The sequence below is a fragment of the Grammomys surdaster genome, unplaced genomic scaffold (genome assembly GCF_004785775.1).
Source record: "Grammomys surdaster isolate TR1022 unplaced genomic scaffold, NIH_TR_1.0 214, whole genome shotgun sequence".
NCBI lineage: Eukaryota > Metazoa > Chordata > Mammalia > Rodentia > Muridae > Grammomys > Grammomys surdaster.
The window spans coordinates 501,160-516,033 of NW_021604659.1; the positions used below are offsets into that span (position 1 = coordinate 501,160).

Below are 14,874 nucleotides of genomic sequence, written 5' to 3' on the forward strand. Positions count from 1 at the left end.
GTGGAAGATGACAATACCAGTGTGTTTAGTAGTAAGATGTGGTGTGTGTGTGTGTGTGTGTGTGTGTGTGTGTTTTCTCTGTACCCCAGCAAGGGATAACAATTTAACAATTTTGGGATGCCTCAGGCACATGCTCTACCACTGAGCTAGACCCCCAGCCCATCCTTTCACTGCAGCATCCTTCTTCAGTGGCTTCTAGAAACTTCTTTCAGATTTTTGCAACTCAATCGTACCAATTGCTCTCCATTTTATTCCTAATAAAATAGCCTGTCTCTGCAGGCTTCATTTCATCTGCTTTGTGCGCCAGCATTTTGATTGAAGGCTGCCTTGAAATGAGCATAGAAAAATACTGAGGAGAGTCTGAACCTAATTTTGACACCATTATAAAACAATTCTGTCACTAGACATGGTGGCTCATGTCTTTGATCCCAACACTTGGGAGGCAGAGGCAGGTGGATTTCTGAAAGTCTGAAGCCAGCCTGGTCTATATACAGAGTTCCAGGCTGGCATGGACCACATAGCGAGACATGTCTCAAACAAGCAAGCAAGCAAGCAAGCAAGCAAGCAAGCAAGCAAGCAAGCACACAAACAATCTTGCTTCACAACACAAGGGTAAAAGACATCATGCTGGACCCTAGGTATAGCTCAATGGCATAGTGCCTGCTTGGTGCAGTGGGAAAGGCCGCCCACTGAATCCTCTACCTCTCCAGCTGGCTCACCCACCTTCTGGGGAGGCCCAGTACAGTTGCCGGGAGTCACAGTACCCAGCACTCTGCTCATTCAAGTCCCTGACCCACTAATCCTGTCCCAGTCTGTCACATGCTCCAGTCCTGCAACCACAGTCTCTGTGAGAGTTTCTGCCATGCTATGAGTGGGTTGAGGTGGGGCAGCTTTTCTCACTGTAAAGGCCCCCAACCTTGCTCCCGAGAAGCCAAATGAGACATTCGTGTGTACCGGATGGATGCAGAACTTTCGGATGGTGTAGTCCACCAGAACCACGCAGTCCTCTACACACACCCGGATGTTGCCATAGGTCCAACAACCCTGGTCTGGCCAGTACTGGTAGCACTTCTCCTGTGAAGAGCAATTGGAGGAAAAGAGTCAAGACACAGTTCAGGACGTGGCCTTCCACCATTTGCATAAGGTCTAGTAACTGAGTCAGCAGTCCATGTATCACGAGCTGTAAGCATGGCTCTGCATGAGTGTGTCGGTTATAAAGGGCAACGAGAAGCCTCTGAGGTGGCAAATGTGGCTGTGGACCAAGCAGAGTGGCTTTGGGGTAGGACATAGTAATATCTTATTTGTTCACCCCTTCATCTCTCATATCCTATTACACCAGCCATGGCTGTCCATGCTGAAGCCACTTTAGAGTTAGGGAGTCTGACCCCCAACAACCATCTGGCTCAAGTGAGCCTTGCCTCCACACTTTCAGAATGCCTTCCCTAGACATGTCCCTGGGGCCCAACTCTCTGTTCTCCTTCTGGTCAGGCCACTCACTCTGTATGGCACACTAACGTGGGAACCCCTGAGGTGCTCCAGGCCACTGAGGCAGCTCTGTACAGAAGACAAGCCCCAGGCACCCTGTGTTTCCCAAATCCCCAGCATTTAACAGACAGTAAGCTGTTCATCAGCACAGCCTATGAATGAATGGTGATCACCACCACCCACTCACCCCCCTTCCAACCCCTGGCCCTCCAATCCCCAAGGGAAAAGAACTGCACAATCTTCCTTGGAGAAATCTCTAAAATTGAATCAGCCTTCCAGGCACCTCACAGCTTGTCCTAGAAATGACCAGTGAAGGGCTCAGCACATTGGCCAGTTCTTCAGGATCGATATGCTCCTAAAGAAAAAGGTGCCTGGCACCATGGAGACCAGCGTCCCTGTGACAACACTATGGGATAAACATTACCCCTCCCTGTATCCTGACCTAAGCTGACCTACAGTCACAGGGCATCAGGGTGTGGCCCATAGTGACACTCAAAGGGTCTGGTCTGGGTGAGTCATGGTTCCTCTGGAGGCTCTGATGACTCTCAAGCAATTCTTCCCTGAATGACTCTTGCAAAGATAGGAAAGGAGTCTCAGGCTCCAGTGAGCTCCTGGCTGTCCTATTCTCAGTTCATAAGATGCCAGCTGGGTTTTGCAATGCTCTACCCGGGATGTGGACATCATGGCAACCACAATGCAAGCCACCAAGGAAAAGGAACTCTCTTGAGAAATGACACCATCTGAGGTAGTGCAATGAAGAGAACCAGCAGGCAACCCCAAGTCACAGGGCCAGGAAAATATAACAGGAGGCTCTAGGAGAGATTGACGTGGATGACACTACAAGGACACAGGGGGACAGAAGTCCATAGAGCTCCTCTGCCTCTGCTTAGGGATACAGTGCTGGACTTTTGGATAAGCAACACTAGGGGACCCACTCTGTGGGCAGTTGGTCACAGAGACTCAAGAGCTCTGGTGAGGGTCACTCCCTGTCTACGGAAGCCGGGGGTCCCATCTCACAGAACAGGATGGCTATGTGAGAGCTCCACCATAGTTTTGCTTCTGTCACTCTTTCCATTGGTGACAAAGGACAACAAGGGTAGATGTCATGCAGTAAGTAAGAAGCAGTCCCCATCTGTCCCCGTTGCCGTATCAACAACGAAACAAAGCCTGTCCTCTCTCTGACAGATCAGAAAACTAGAAACGGCCCCTGGAGGCTTTTCCCTGTGCTGTTGGATATGGAGGCCACCATTTAGGTGCTCTGGGAACAAGATGGCTCTGCTGCACGTTGTGTGAGTCCATTCTTGTTCTCCTGTGCATCCCAAAAACAGTTGTTCCACTCACATCCTGTAGGCCTTGCCCATAGGGTACCGTTAGGACCAGGCTAGTGCCACCTATGGGGGGAAGCCCTGAGTGGGGGCCCAGCAGGCAGATACCTTCTGCCAAGCTGAGCTTTCATGCTGGAATATGCTAGAAGCACACTCTACCAGCTGGATCTCTCCACCTGAGGAAGCTTCCCTCAGGCTTCCAATTCCCCCTTTACTTGGAAAAAGAGTTCTGTGAGAACAAGTCTGTCAGGCTTCAAATCTCCCAGGGCTCTGTTGCTCTCCCTTCCAGCCTGCATCAGGGCCAGTTCCTGGCAATGCAAATGGAGACACAGGCTCAGCAGATGCTACCAGAGTCTGTCTTGTTAGACCAGGCAACTGTACCGCTCATTCTTAGCTGATGCTTCAAATTCAGCTGTTCATTCACATCCTCCACAATCCTCCCGTTGGAGGCCATCTCTCTAGTCTAGGAAAGACTTGTTCAGTGGTGTTCATTGGCAGCCAGACCTATCACATATGAAACAATTGGTACCTTTCACTCTAAAACCTGTTCCTCTCCAGTAGGGTTAGAGTCATGGGTAGCCATGATGATCCTCAGACAAAGAAGGGAACCTCTGGCTCCTTATGTTGTTGGAGCAGGACAGTGAAGTGTAGAAACTCGGAGAATTGACTTCAAGATAGGGTGCTGGAAGGCCTGAGTGCTGTTTGTCTTCTCCCCACCGCCCCCTCTCCCCAGCCTCCCTGGAGAGTGTGGGGTCACAAAGAAAGGCTGCAGGATCAGTACCAGGAGCTTACCTCCTTCCTTTCCTTTAGGTTTGTCAGCATGACAATGGTGGCTGACCTTTGCTCCCAAACCATTCTCCAGAAGTCGTTCACTGTCTCTTGCTTAGGGCCTGTGTGCAGAGGGGAGGGTTTGGGTGAAGGAGTCATCTAAACTGTCCATGAATTCAGCCTTGGAAGGATCACACCTTACCCAGGTGCATGACTGTCCTTGAAGCCTGGATGCTTTCTGTGCAACCAGGCAGAATTTAGGTGGCTATGCTAATTCACGGGCAAAAAAAAAAATAGGGGACCACATGAAGAAGGTCGAGGGCCATGTTCACTCTGCATTCATAGTGGCTTGGAGCCACCACATGCTCGATTCCCTCAGCGTTACATGCCCCTCCAGAACTGCTAAACTGGAATGTGAGTGTGAGCACATGTGTGCTTCGGGGGATGAGAGGGACAGGGAGAAGGAAGGAGGGGAGGGACAGGGAAGAAGAGGGAGGGGAGGCATCAGGAAGAAGAACCTCCTCTGCCCTTTGTCCACTTCCTGTCTGAATATGACACAGTGCCTAGGGGTATAACAACTGTCTTGCAATCCTAAGGCTAAAACTTCTATGCTGAGGAGAAGGGAACAGGAGACAGAGAAATCCTTCTTTGACAAGCTGGTGCTTATGAGAGAAATACAGGCCTTAGTGATGCTTACACCAACATCTGACAGTTTTCTCTCATTCACAGGGGGCACAGTCCCCTAATACAAGTGCTTCTATTTCAAGGAAATCCAGCCTTGGAGAGGGGGAAGGGAAGTCACATTTCAGCTTCACTGATCCCTGGGGAATTGCGCCACCTTCCCAAAAGGACAGCCCCTGTCAGACTAGAAGGTTCTCTAAGCACAGGTTGGGACTGGGTGTAAGGGTAAGGACAGGATTTTGTAGCTGAACCACCACAGTGGCTATGACCTTGATCTAGCAGCCCTTCATTTTGTCCTCCATCCAAAGTAGAAGCCTTTCAGAACTCAGACAGCTGAGAGAAGTCAGCTATCTATGGATATGAGTCTCGGTAATCAGAGGCCCCTTGTGTGTGCTGTGTGTGTGTGTGTGCTGTGTGTGTGTGCTGTGTGTGTGTGCTGTGTGTGCTGTGTGTGTGCTGTGTGTGTGTGGTGTGTGTATGTGTGTCTAACACAGTGATACAATGGTGCACACACATGAAAAGCTAATACGAATCACTGGTATTGTTGGCAATTAGATATTCAAATCACTATAAAAATACTATGTAGATATGAACGAAATTGAACGCTTACCTTGAGCTGCTATGAATTTGTTCTTTTCTTTGTAGCCCTAGAAAAATGAAGTCAGACTCATAATTATTCAGGACTATCTTTGACTAGGGCACTTTGCACATAGAAGGGGAGGAAAGATTCACTCGAGAGAACGTAGAAAACAGAAAAAGTAACATGAAGACAAACAAACAAAAACTCCAGCAATTTCAGAGATAACAGTCTCTTTCCTGTGGCCTGTACTACTGTGTTTTTGTTTACACACACACACAAACACACACACACACACACACACACACATACACACACACACAGAGAGAGATACAACATACTGATCGGTGTTTTTAAATGGGCTCATGTGTACAAACCCCTTTATTTCTTTATATTTTAAGTAATAAATTTAAAACTTTGAATGATATTTCAAAGATAACTAAATTCCATGGCCCACTGTGGTTTATTTAGTCAAATGCATTGGTGGGTTCTAGTTTGTCAGCACTGTAAGGCCGGACTGAAACCTCCAGCATCCACTGGGGTCATTAGCCTCACTGGATTTGTTATCTTTGTGACTTCTGGTGCAGATGCAAGTTGGGAAAGCACAATGGCCTCATGCTCTCAGTGTGACCACAAGTGCTCAGGATTAGAGTGGTGGGTACCTACGCTTCATGGTTTAAACTCAGCCCCTGGATGCTCAGTTGGCGTCATGCTAAGCCAGAGAAAAGGAAATCAGTCAACTTACATCTATGTAGGAAGCATTAATGTAGTCAGAGCAGGGGATTCCATCCACTTGGCTCAAAATCACTCTGCAATGATCATCTGGGGGAAAGCAGAAAAAAAAAGTCCGTGATGTTAGAACAAGGAGCTACAGAAGCCTGGGGTGTCCTTTACCCAAGAGTCAGTCACTGGAAGGACATAACCAGACCTCCCCTTGAGGTCAGTGTGGGTTACCCTGCCTTGGCAAGCCCTGCATGGCTCGTTCACTTGTGCCTCAGCTAGAGGAGGAAGAGAGGAGACCCCACGATCACACAAGCAGACAGCAGCGAGTGTAGTGGTCATGTTCTCACAGTGGGTCCAAACATTAACAACACAGGTGCACACAGGGGACCTCAGGATACAGGACTAGCTCTTTTCATTCCAGAGGACAAGTGAGTAAAATGTTTGGGACTCTGAATTCCAATATCCATCCTTCACCATCTGCCCCAGTGCTGGAGGGAAGCTGGGTTTGCCCATGTTAGATCATTGACTATGGGAGTCTAGCTGGCTCCATGGGGCATTTTCCAGAGTGGGAAGGAAGCCAACTCTGTGTGTGTGTGTATGTGTGTGTGTGTGTCTGTGCATGCATATTTGTGGTACTGTGTGTTATGTGTTGTGTTACACACGTGTGATCTATGTTAAGAATGTATCATACAATATACATGTGTGTGCTGGGGTGTGTGTTGAGAATTAAATGTGCTGTATGTGTGTGGTGTGTGTATTTTTGTGGTATTGTATGTTTTACATGCATAGTATATACATATACTTACATGTGCTAAGTATATGTTGTATAGTTATATGTGCTGCATGTATGTAGTGTGTATATTTTTGTGGTATTGTGTGTTATACATGCGTGGTATGTACATATGCTTGAGTGTGCTAAGTATGTGCTGTATGGTAGGACATGCTGATTGTGAGTTTATGATGTGTGGTGTATGGTACAGTGTGTATATGTGGTGTGATATGTGTTAGAGTGGACTGTTCATGGTGTATGTGAGATGGTAGTATGTGGTGTTGAGTGTGGGGTGTGGGGTGTTGTGGTGATGTACTGCATACTAGGGACCTATAGTCAGGGCTGCACTATAATTGTGACTCCTGTTCCTCCAGAGGCCTTTGTTCCACAGAAGCTGCTGCTGTACCTCAGCATCAACAGATTGTGTAAACGGTGGTTGATGTGGAAAGGTCTGTAGTCCCAGCACTGAGGAGGCTGAGGTAGGAGGATTGAGAGTTTCAGGCCAGTTTGGGCCCTGGCTGTGTCCCTTATTACAAAGAAGGCTATTGGCTGAACTGTTGTGTGCTATCTCAGACTCTCTGAGTTTCACTGCTGAGGTGTATTTTTCCAACTCTGGGCAGAGGTGGGGAGATGGCACATCTCTGGGGACACTGACTAGCCCACACATGCTGGCTAGGATGACAAACCCTAGCCCACACATGCTGGCCAGGATGACAAACCTCAAATCCGCTGCCACATATCAACACACTCCCATTCAGGGGTTCAAGAATGGAAACAGCTATTGTCATAGCACATGTCATGCGGGCTGAAGAGATTTTCGAATGACTTACACCATGGGACAGTTCTGGAAACACAGGGCAAAATGGCACCTGCATGGCCTTGGACCTTCACATCTCCTAACAGATTCATCGGTCTACGCTCTGAAAAGTCACACTTTGCTGTCAGAACACTACTTTCTAAAATTACTAGTAGTGGTATCCTCCCAGCAGAGGGCCACTGGGCTGCTGCCACAGAGTCCCCACAGGCATGCAAGTGCTTAGCCTTTTGAACACAGAGTACCTGAATCTTTGGGAATCCCAGGCTAAGCCAACATTACACTTCAGCCTAGGGACATCTTTGAACCTATTGCAAGTCTGCTCTGGCTTGGGGTATACTAGGAGGGTCGGGGACACCTGGAGCTGTGGGCACTGGGTCCTCCCATCCCCCCTTGCTGATCCTAATCTGGCTCCATGACATTCAGCCCATTGTATTGCCCCAGCAGGACCAACAACTTCAATGTAGCCAGGCGTGTCTCTCCTTAACTGGATGCTGCTATTGGTCCTTGACAGGCATGATGCTTCCATACTATAGAAAACTCAACAACAAACAGCCCACTACCCCAGTGAAACACACCATGTACCCATAGTCCTGAGAGCTCTCTGTGTACCACAGAATCACAGAGCTGCCGACACCCCAAGCCAGGTGTTACCCGTGAGTAGGAAGGGATGAGGCTAGCCCTCACCCTGGGGCAGGAGTAGGGGAACTTATGGGGGACATTGAGCAGGACTGTTTAAGAGTGTTGTCACACTTTCACATGGAGAAAGAGCAGGCTGATTTTCTTCTGTAATCCAACCCAGTCTTGTGTACAGCAGGAAGATTTTGGAAGGTTCCCGGCCTCTGCTAGAGTGATTTCTTGGTAAGCTGAGAACCCCACCTGTGCCTGTTGCAGGAACTTAGTCATGAATTCTGTTCCTGAGCTCTCACCAGGAACTAGCACTCCCCTCTCTGTCTGTGTCTGTCTTCATCTTTTTTTTCCTTTCTTTTCTCCCCCTTTCTCACTCCTGTCATTTTCCCTTCCCCATTGACACAGGGTCTTGCTTGCCACATAGTCCAGGCTGGCCTCTATCTAGAGAGACTCCTGCCTCAGCCTGGAGGCTACTAGGATTACAGGCTCAGAAATATTCTTGGTTAAGACTTTGGGTATTAGCTTTAGGGGATAGTAGGTTTAATAATAAAGTTAGGCAGGATGCCCTGAATGTCTTTGGCCCTAAGGTGGCCCTAAACACATGAAGACCAAACCAAAGCATATATTAAACTCATAAAGGAAGCGGAAGTATTGAATTAGAAATCAAAATGGATCTTTGAGAATCACAATTATCAGTTGACATAAACTTTTCTAAAGAGCCCAGACACATTTTGCTCTTTGAGCTACTGAGACATAGCAGTAGCTTCCTCGGATCTCCAGAACCCACCCAGTAGAAAAGCTACCGTGTCCAGAGTCTAAACTTGGGCTGAGCCATCCTCACAGCCTGGCCTTCCTCCCTTGGCCCTTACAAACAAAAACCTATTAGTTAATTACTCTAGGTTTAGCTGGGTCCTAGAATCATGGTGACCTTTACAAAAAAATTGTTTATAAGCCTTATGTATGAGCGGCAGGGAAGAGCTACTTCCAGAAAGTGCTAGAAATCTAGGATCATATATTGGACAGGTCACAGCTCCATGTACTCACAGCACACTAAAGTTGACAGAGGCCTTTTCCCCACCAGGCATTCCTTAAGAGCAAAGGTCTCTGAGACCAGTAGGAGAGCTCTGTTCAGGATTCAAGCCCAAGTTTAGTGGAGCTGTCTAAGGCTGCTCTTCTCTGGGCTTGAAGGGTGACGCTGTGGTTGGGAGAATGGGAGGGCTGTGGGCTTGGCAGGGTGTTGCAACCCTCCTGCTCTAGCTTTTGAAAAGTCTGCTGGGAACATGCAGGGTTTGTCCTGGCGGTGAGACAGGCACCTCAGGCCTAGACTCAGCCAGCAACAGCAGGTCACGAGATGCCCAGACCACAGCAGCCTTCACCCTAACTCTCACACTTCCTTGGCAACCACACTCCCCAGCTCATAGTTGCTGTTTCCTGCTGAAGTTAGAACTGGGTTTGTTTAGCACCTCAAGGGTGCCAAACCCGTGTGGGCTTTTCATTCTACCATCTTGGTCTTTGGTTCTGGACCATAAATCTCATTGAGGATTTGTTTCTGGTTTAATCAAACACTAACTAGGAAGGAAGGTACTGCTCAAGGCCACCAGCAGGCCTAGACTGGTATTCAGGACTGAATCTGGCAGGAGAGGCCTTGCCTGCTGGTGCCTAAGTCTGTGAGAAACGTTCCTGCCCAGCTTGCTTCCTGTATGGTTAGCAACCAGAGTGGCCAGCAGCAGCAAAGATGTCCACACCCTGTTCAGGGAAATGGGCACTCAGGCAGGGTGGCTCTAGATTCCCTGGAACAGGTAGTCGCAACATAATCACCAGCAAGCTGCAAAGCAGTGCCAAGTGTAACCAGCATGTCACAGACCGTGCAAAAACAAACAATAAACAACAACAAGTCTTACTGGGCAGGATGTTGGGGTATCTGTTTTTTTCTCTGTTTTCTTCTTTATTTGCTAGTTCAAAGGATCCTTGTATGTGTCCAGATGGCAATGACTGGAAAGAAAGAGAGTTGATTGAACACTAATGAATCTAAACCCCAGTTCCTGTCAGCTTTGCTACCAAGCCCAGGAATTAAAACTACCATCTTTCCATCATCCACGTCCCTCTTCAGGTCCCACACTTGGGAGACAATGAATGATACACAGAGCTAGGCTTTCTTCAGGGTCTTCTGTCTAGATCCTAAACTTTGTGAGGTCAGGAACTCATTCACAACACAGCCTATCATGCCCTAGTCCACACAGGTCTAGGCCCAGCCTAGGAGAATCAGCGTGAAAAGAGAAGTTTCAGTTTGCCACGATGATAAAACTGAGAATTGTCACATCTGGGAGTAAAGTGGACACGTGGGTTTCTACTTCCTTCTACCATGGAAGCCACCTGTCTCTGATTTTTGGTTCCCTCCAGCTGTTTGCTGTTTGCTTGCTTCTGGGCTCCTCTTTGTGCTCAGACGAGCCAGGGTAAGGAGCACCTTGAACTTTAAATCATATTCCTCAACATTAAACCTGCTTCTGGTTGGACCTAGGACCCCTGGGCTCCAAGGAAGACGTGTTTGTGATATGGTAAGCACAGAAAAAATACATGGCTTCCCTTACAACTTGCCTATGATCAGATGACACGGAACCAGACCAAATGAACAGTGTTAGAAATGTTCTTAGCATCACTTGACTGAAAAGACAGACCTTGGTAATATAGCCTGAAAGGAGCCCCTTGCTCAAGCACAGGGAAACATGAGGACCTTCTTGCTTTCTGTGTCCCATTTTAAGGCCCTGGGAGTTGGGATCTGGCTTCATAGAGCAGCCTCCGATGACATCCATGATGTCCTGAGATTGTTCTCATTTTATATCTGGGCGCTGACCTCCCTCTAGCAGACAGGAGCTTCTTCAGTGGCCGACTCAGTTCCCACAGGGGCTGAGTTCCATTAGGATGCTGTAAGAGCACCTCACTCCTCTGCCCTGGGTCCATCGCATCTCATAGCCACAGACAGAGGCTCTGCCTGAGCCAGTGTGGAGGGACCAATCAGAGGTCATCCTAGCAATGCCAGTGAGGAGTTGTCAACTTTGTCCCTAGCTATGAACACCTAGGTTCCTTGAGCTCAGACTCACTACCAGAGCTGGCCTGGCACTTCCTCTTGTCTCTGAGTGGACACTGAACTTGTGGTGTTAATGTCACACTAATGTCACAGTGGTACATGAAACCATGCATCTGGTAAACCTCACAGAATGAGCAGATCCTAGGGGCTTAGTGATAACACTGCCAACAGCAATTATTAATTGTAACACGTAAACCACGACCCTGTAGAGGGCCCGTGACAGAGGGACATGCTCCATGGGAGGGACGGAGTACACGGGAACACTCCAGGGCGTATGTGACTTTTCTGCATACTTGGACCTGCTCTAAAAATAAGGCTTACTAAAAGCAACAAACTGGATTAAACAAAGGAAGGCAAGATAGCAGCAATGTGATGGCCAGTGGAGCCTGAGTGCAAAGAGGAATCAGGCTCTGGCTGCCCCTTCCACAGCTGTGTGCTTCTGAGATGTGGGCCATAGAGAAGAGGTGGTTCACCTTGCTTTCCCAGGCTCCTGGAGGATAGGACTAGGGGAAGGTGAGCAGAGTTCTCTGTGTCCCCCATTCATAACCCCAGATACAAGCAAGCTGAAAAGTCTTCCCCGCACAGATTGGGCCCAGCATGTTTTCCTGCTGTCAGGCTACCGAGTACCTCAGGTTTCTCAGCTGCTTGGTAGCCCCAGGGAAGTAAGAGTGCCTGGGGATGACTAGCCTGCAATGACTCTTTGTGTACTCTCTAGGAGGTCTGGTTTATTTCATCAAGACCTAGAGGACAGAGGATAGCTCTGGTTTGTGTGTTGTGCTGGGACTTCTGTAAACAAACAACCCCCTCTGTAAATAAATAACGCCTTCTGTGTATATTTCTACTGTATGGTAGGGAAGGTCCCAGGCTGGTGACTTGACACAGCTTGCTGGTACAGAGCCGGGGAAGACATTCACCAAAGAGAGGTTTTCACTGCACAGGAGCCTCCTTTACTGGGACTGAAGTCAGAAACTGGAAACAGGATAGAGATCTACCTTTCCAGAGGAGCTAGCAGATAACATCTTATCTGTACGTTACCTGTTACTTATTGGTTTAAGTGTTACCAAAACTCCACAGGGCAGGGAAAATCCCTACTTCACAGATGAAGAAACTGAGGCAGAGGTTAAGGAAATGGGTCAAGTCTTCCGGGCCAGGATAGCACACAGACAAACAGGTTCCAACAGTCATCCCACTTTTCTGATGATCTTAATGCCAAACCCCTTCTTATTCTCAAGTTCATGGCCACCTAAACCATGGCTTGACAGTACAGGAATGTCCAAATACATGTTGAGACTTATCCAGATCCCTTCCATGACCTTAGGAAGAGGGTGTCAAGCCAGAGAAAAGAAGGGGTAGGGAACTTAAATGTGTTCCCTGGAACTGGCCTGACTGATTTGGACAGGGATATCTTAGGAGTGAGGCCATGGATGGGCCCAGCTCCTCACTGGAGAAAGGATCCAGGCTACATGAACTTTGACCCTACTCTGTATCTCTACAGGCAGCAGGACTCTACAACTGAGGGCCACATAGAGACAGGCTGGGAGGGACAGGGGAAGGAATCATTTGCTTCTGGTATAAAATTTACAGTGGCTCCAGAAAAAAGAAAAAAGAAAAACAAACCAAAACAAACAAAAATGAGCTTCTAGGCACTATCTTTTCTATCGTACGCTTTCTTCTTTAAAATTTTAGATAACATTTATTTGCTTGTGTGCACATGCCTGTGTACACACACACACACACACACACACACACACACACACACACACACGCATACCATGCCATGAATGTGGTGGTCTGAATTTTCAAGAAACAGCTCTGTCCTTCTGTTATGGGGGTTTCAGGGATTGAACTCAGGTTGTCAGGCTTGGCTGCCAGTGCCTTTACCTGCTGTGCTATCTCTCACCAGTGCCTTTACCTGCTGTGCTATCTCACCAGCAGCCACATCCTTTCTAACAAGCTAACTGGGTGCTTAAAATTCATAATGGTGAAAACATCACACTGCTCAATAATGCTAGAATCCATAACTGCTCGATAACAACCCACGGTGGAGCCCCGGGCAGCAGGGAGATACACAGACGTGGTTCTCTCCTGTGAGTGACCAAGTCTTCTCTTCACCTTCGCTTGCCTTCGTTCTGATATTTTAAATAAGCTATTGAACAGGGGCCTGTGTTGCCTGCTGTGCTTTTCCTGTCCTCTTGAATTCTGTACCTGAGCCAAGTCCCCGCTCCTGGCCTACTCCAAGACCCTCCATTAGCAGTCTGGTCACTGGCACCTCACATATGACAGCAGAACTGGAAGGGGAAGTGGGAGATGCAGGGAGGGACAAGCTCCTACCAGCAATGTGAGCGACAGTTATTTTAAAAATGGAGAATTAACTTCTGGTGTTAAGTTGTAAATTTGCAAAACAACAGTGCTTGGTGCTGTCTTTCAGTATGACCTCATTTAGAAAAGAAAAAAAAAAGAGGAAAACACATTTGGCAGCAATAAAAAGGGAAGCAAGCTAAAGAGGAAGGTGGTGAAGCGAAGTGTAGTGAAGCCCACCATCGCCTCCCATGCCCTCGCAGGCATCTTTGCGTGAAGCCTCAGTCAGCACTGTCGGCTCCCTGCTCCCTCTCTAGAAACAACTACACGGCACTGTTTAAAAAGTTCGTCATCTGGGAGGCTCACATCTATGTTGCCGTAGAGCTTCCATCCCCAGGCACCGTGTGGTAGTGTTGGAAGTGACTTGAAGTACAATAGCTGTTATGAGAGAGCCAGGCCAAGGCAGCCATCCAGGGACACCCACTCTTGCTAAGGCCCATCATTCAGCTCCCAACCCTGCACACGGGGTGAAGACCTGAACAATCCCCCCTCAGAACACCAACAGTATGGGGCTCTGTGTCCAAAATAGCACTTCATGCCTATCCATCTGACAGACATTAAACAATCCACAACTTGGGGGCTGGAAAGATGGCTGAGAGATTAAGAGCTTTCTGTTCTTGGAGAGGACCTGGGTTCAGTTCTCAGAGCCTATTTGGTGGCTTACAACCCACCTCTAAGTGCAGTTCTAGGGGATCTGATGGCCTCTTCTGGTACTGCACGCGTGTGACGCACATGCATATACAAAGCACTTACATATATACAGATAAAATAAAAAATTAAAATAGAAAAAGGAAATGAAAAAAACTCTAAGGGTTGGGTGACCAATCTGAACCCTGTCTTGAGTTGAGAGTTCTGAGAATGACTATGGAGACTGTCAGTGGGCAGAGGCCTGTCTCAGTGAGCTTCTGCTCCTCAGAGGGTGTGGGAGTGACTCATCCCATATAGCAGAGACTCTCACACACTGAACATGAACTAGTATCCTCTGCAGACAGTCTCCATAACCACTGAACCGTGCCGTGGTGGTCGCTTAGAGGCACCAGTGTTGACCTGATTAGAATCTGGACCTCTTGGGGACCATGACAAGATGCTTTGTGGGAGGCTCTCTGTAGCCTTCAGCAGAAGACTGCCACCTGCACTATGCACCACATGGCAGAATAATATGCTTATCACAGCTGCTGTCATACCATGGTACCCAATAGTGGAGCTGGCAGCACCCCCAGGAGCATCAGGCTCAACCATCTCACTTCATAAGGAACAAGGAGCACCAGCGAGGGGCACTACACTAGGGATCAGGCTCTCCGGACCCTACTTCTGAGCAGCATCACAAGTGGCACAAAGTCCCTGAGTCCCTGGAACTACTGGCTCTCACTGTCCTGCTGTTCCTCGAGATGTCTGAGACCTGGGATACTCACATTGAATTCCTCCCGGAACCGCTTGCAGTCATCCGCAGATCTCACCCGGATCTCCTCCTCCAGGTGCTCTACGGGGATGGGGAAGTACTTCTTGGGTCCTGATGGAGATCTGCTCAGCAGCATCACTCTCTGCTGCTCTGTAGGGCCAGGAGCAACAGGGAAGCCACTTAGTTCCATTGCCCATGGCTGACTCATCCCTCAGATGGTCTGACAGCATTCCTGATGGAGCTGTACAGTGGGAGGGGAT

General features: G+C 48.3%; 1 protein-coding gene across 6 annotated transcripts in view; it reads right to left on the reverse strand.

Annotated features, from left to right (window-relative positions):
* Ptpre (protein tyrosine phosphatase receptor type E) overlaps positions 1-14,874 on the reverse strand; it is a 150,791-nt gene that overhangs the window by 17,426 nt on the left and 118,491 nt on the right. For all 6 annotated transcript variants that reach the window (XM_028772530.1, XM_028772531.1, XM_028772533.1 and 3 more), the window contains 6 exons: positions 14,628-14,764; positions 9,674-9,764; positions 5,582-5,658; positions 4,870-4,906; positions 3,603-3,700; positions 955-1,074 (listed from right to left, as the gene is read on the reverse strand). In XM_028772530.1, the coding sequence (XP_028628363.1) occupies positions 955-1,074; positions 3,603-3,700; positions 4,870-4,906; positions 5,582-5,658; positions 9,674-9,764; positions 14,628-14,764 (560 nt within the window). The remainder of the gene's footprint in view (positions 1-954; positions 1,075-3,602; positions 3,701-4,869; positions 4,907-5,581; positions 5,659-9,673; positions 9,765-14,627; positions 14,765-14,874) is intronic.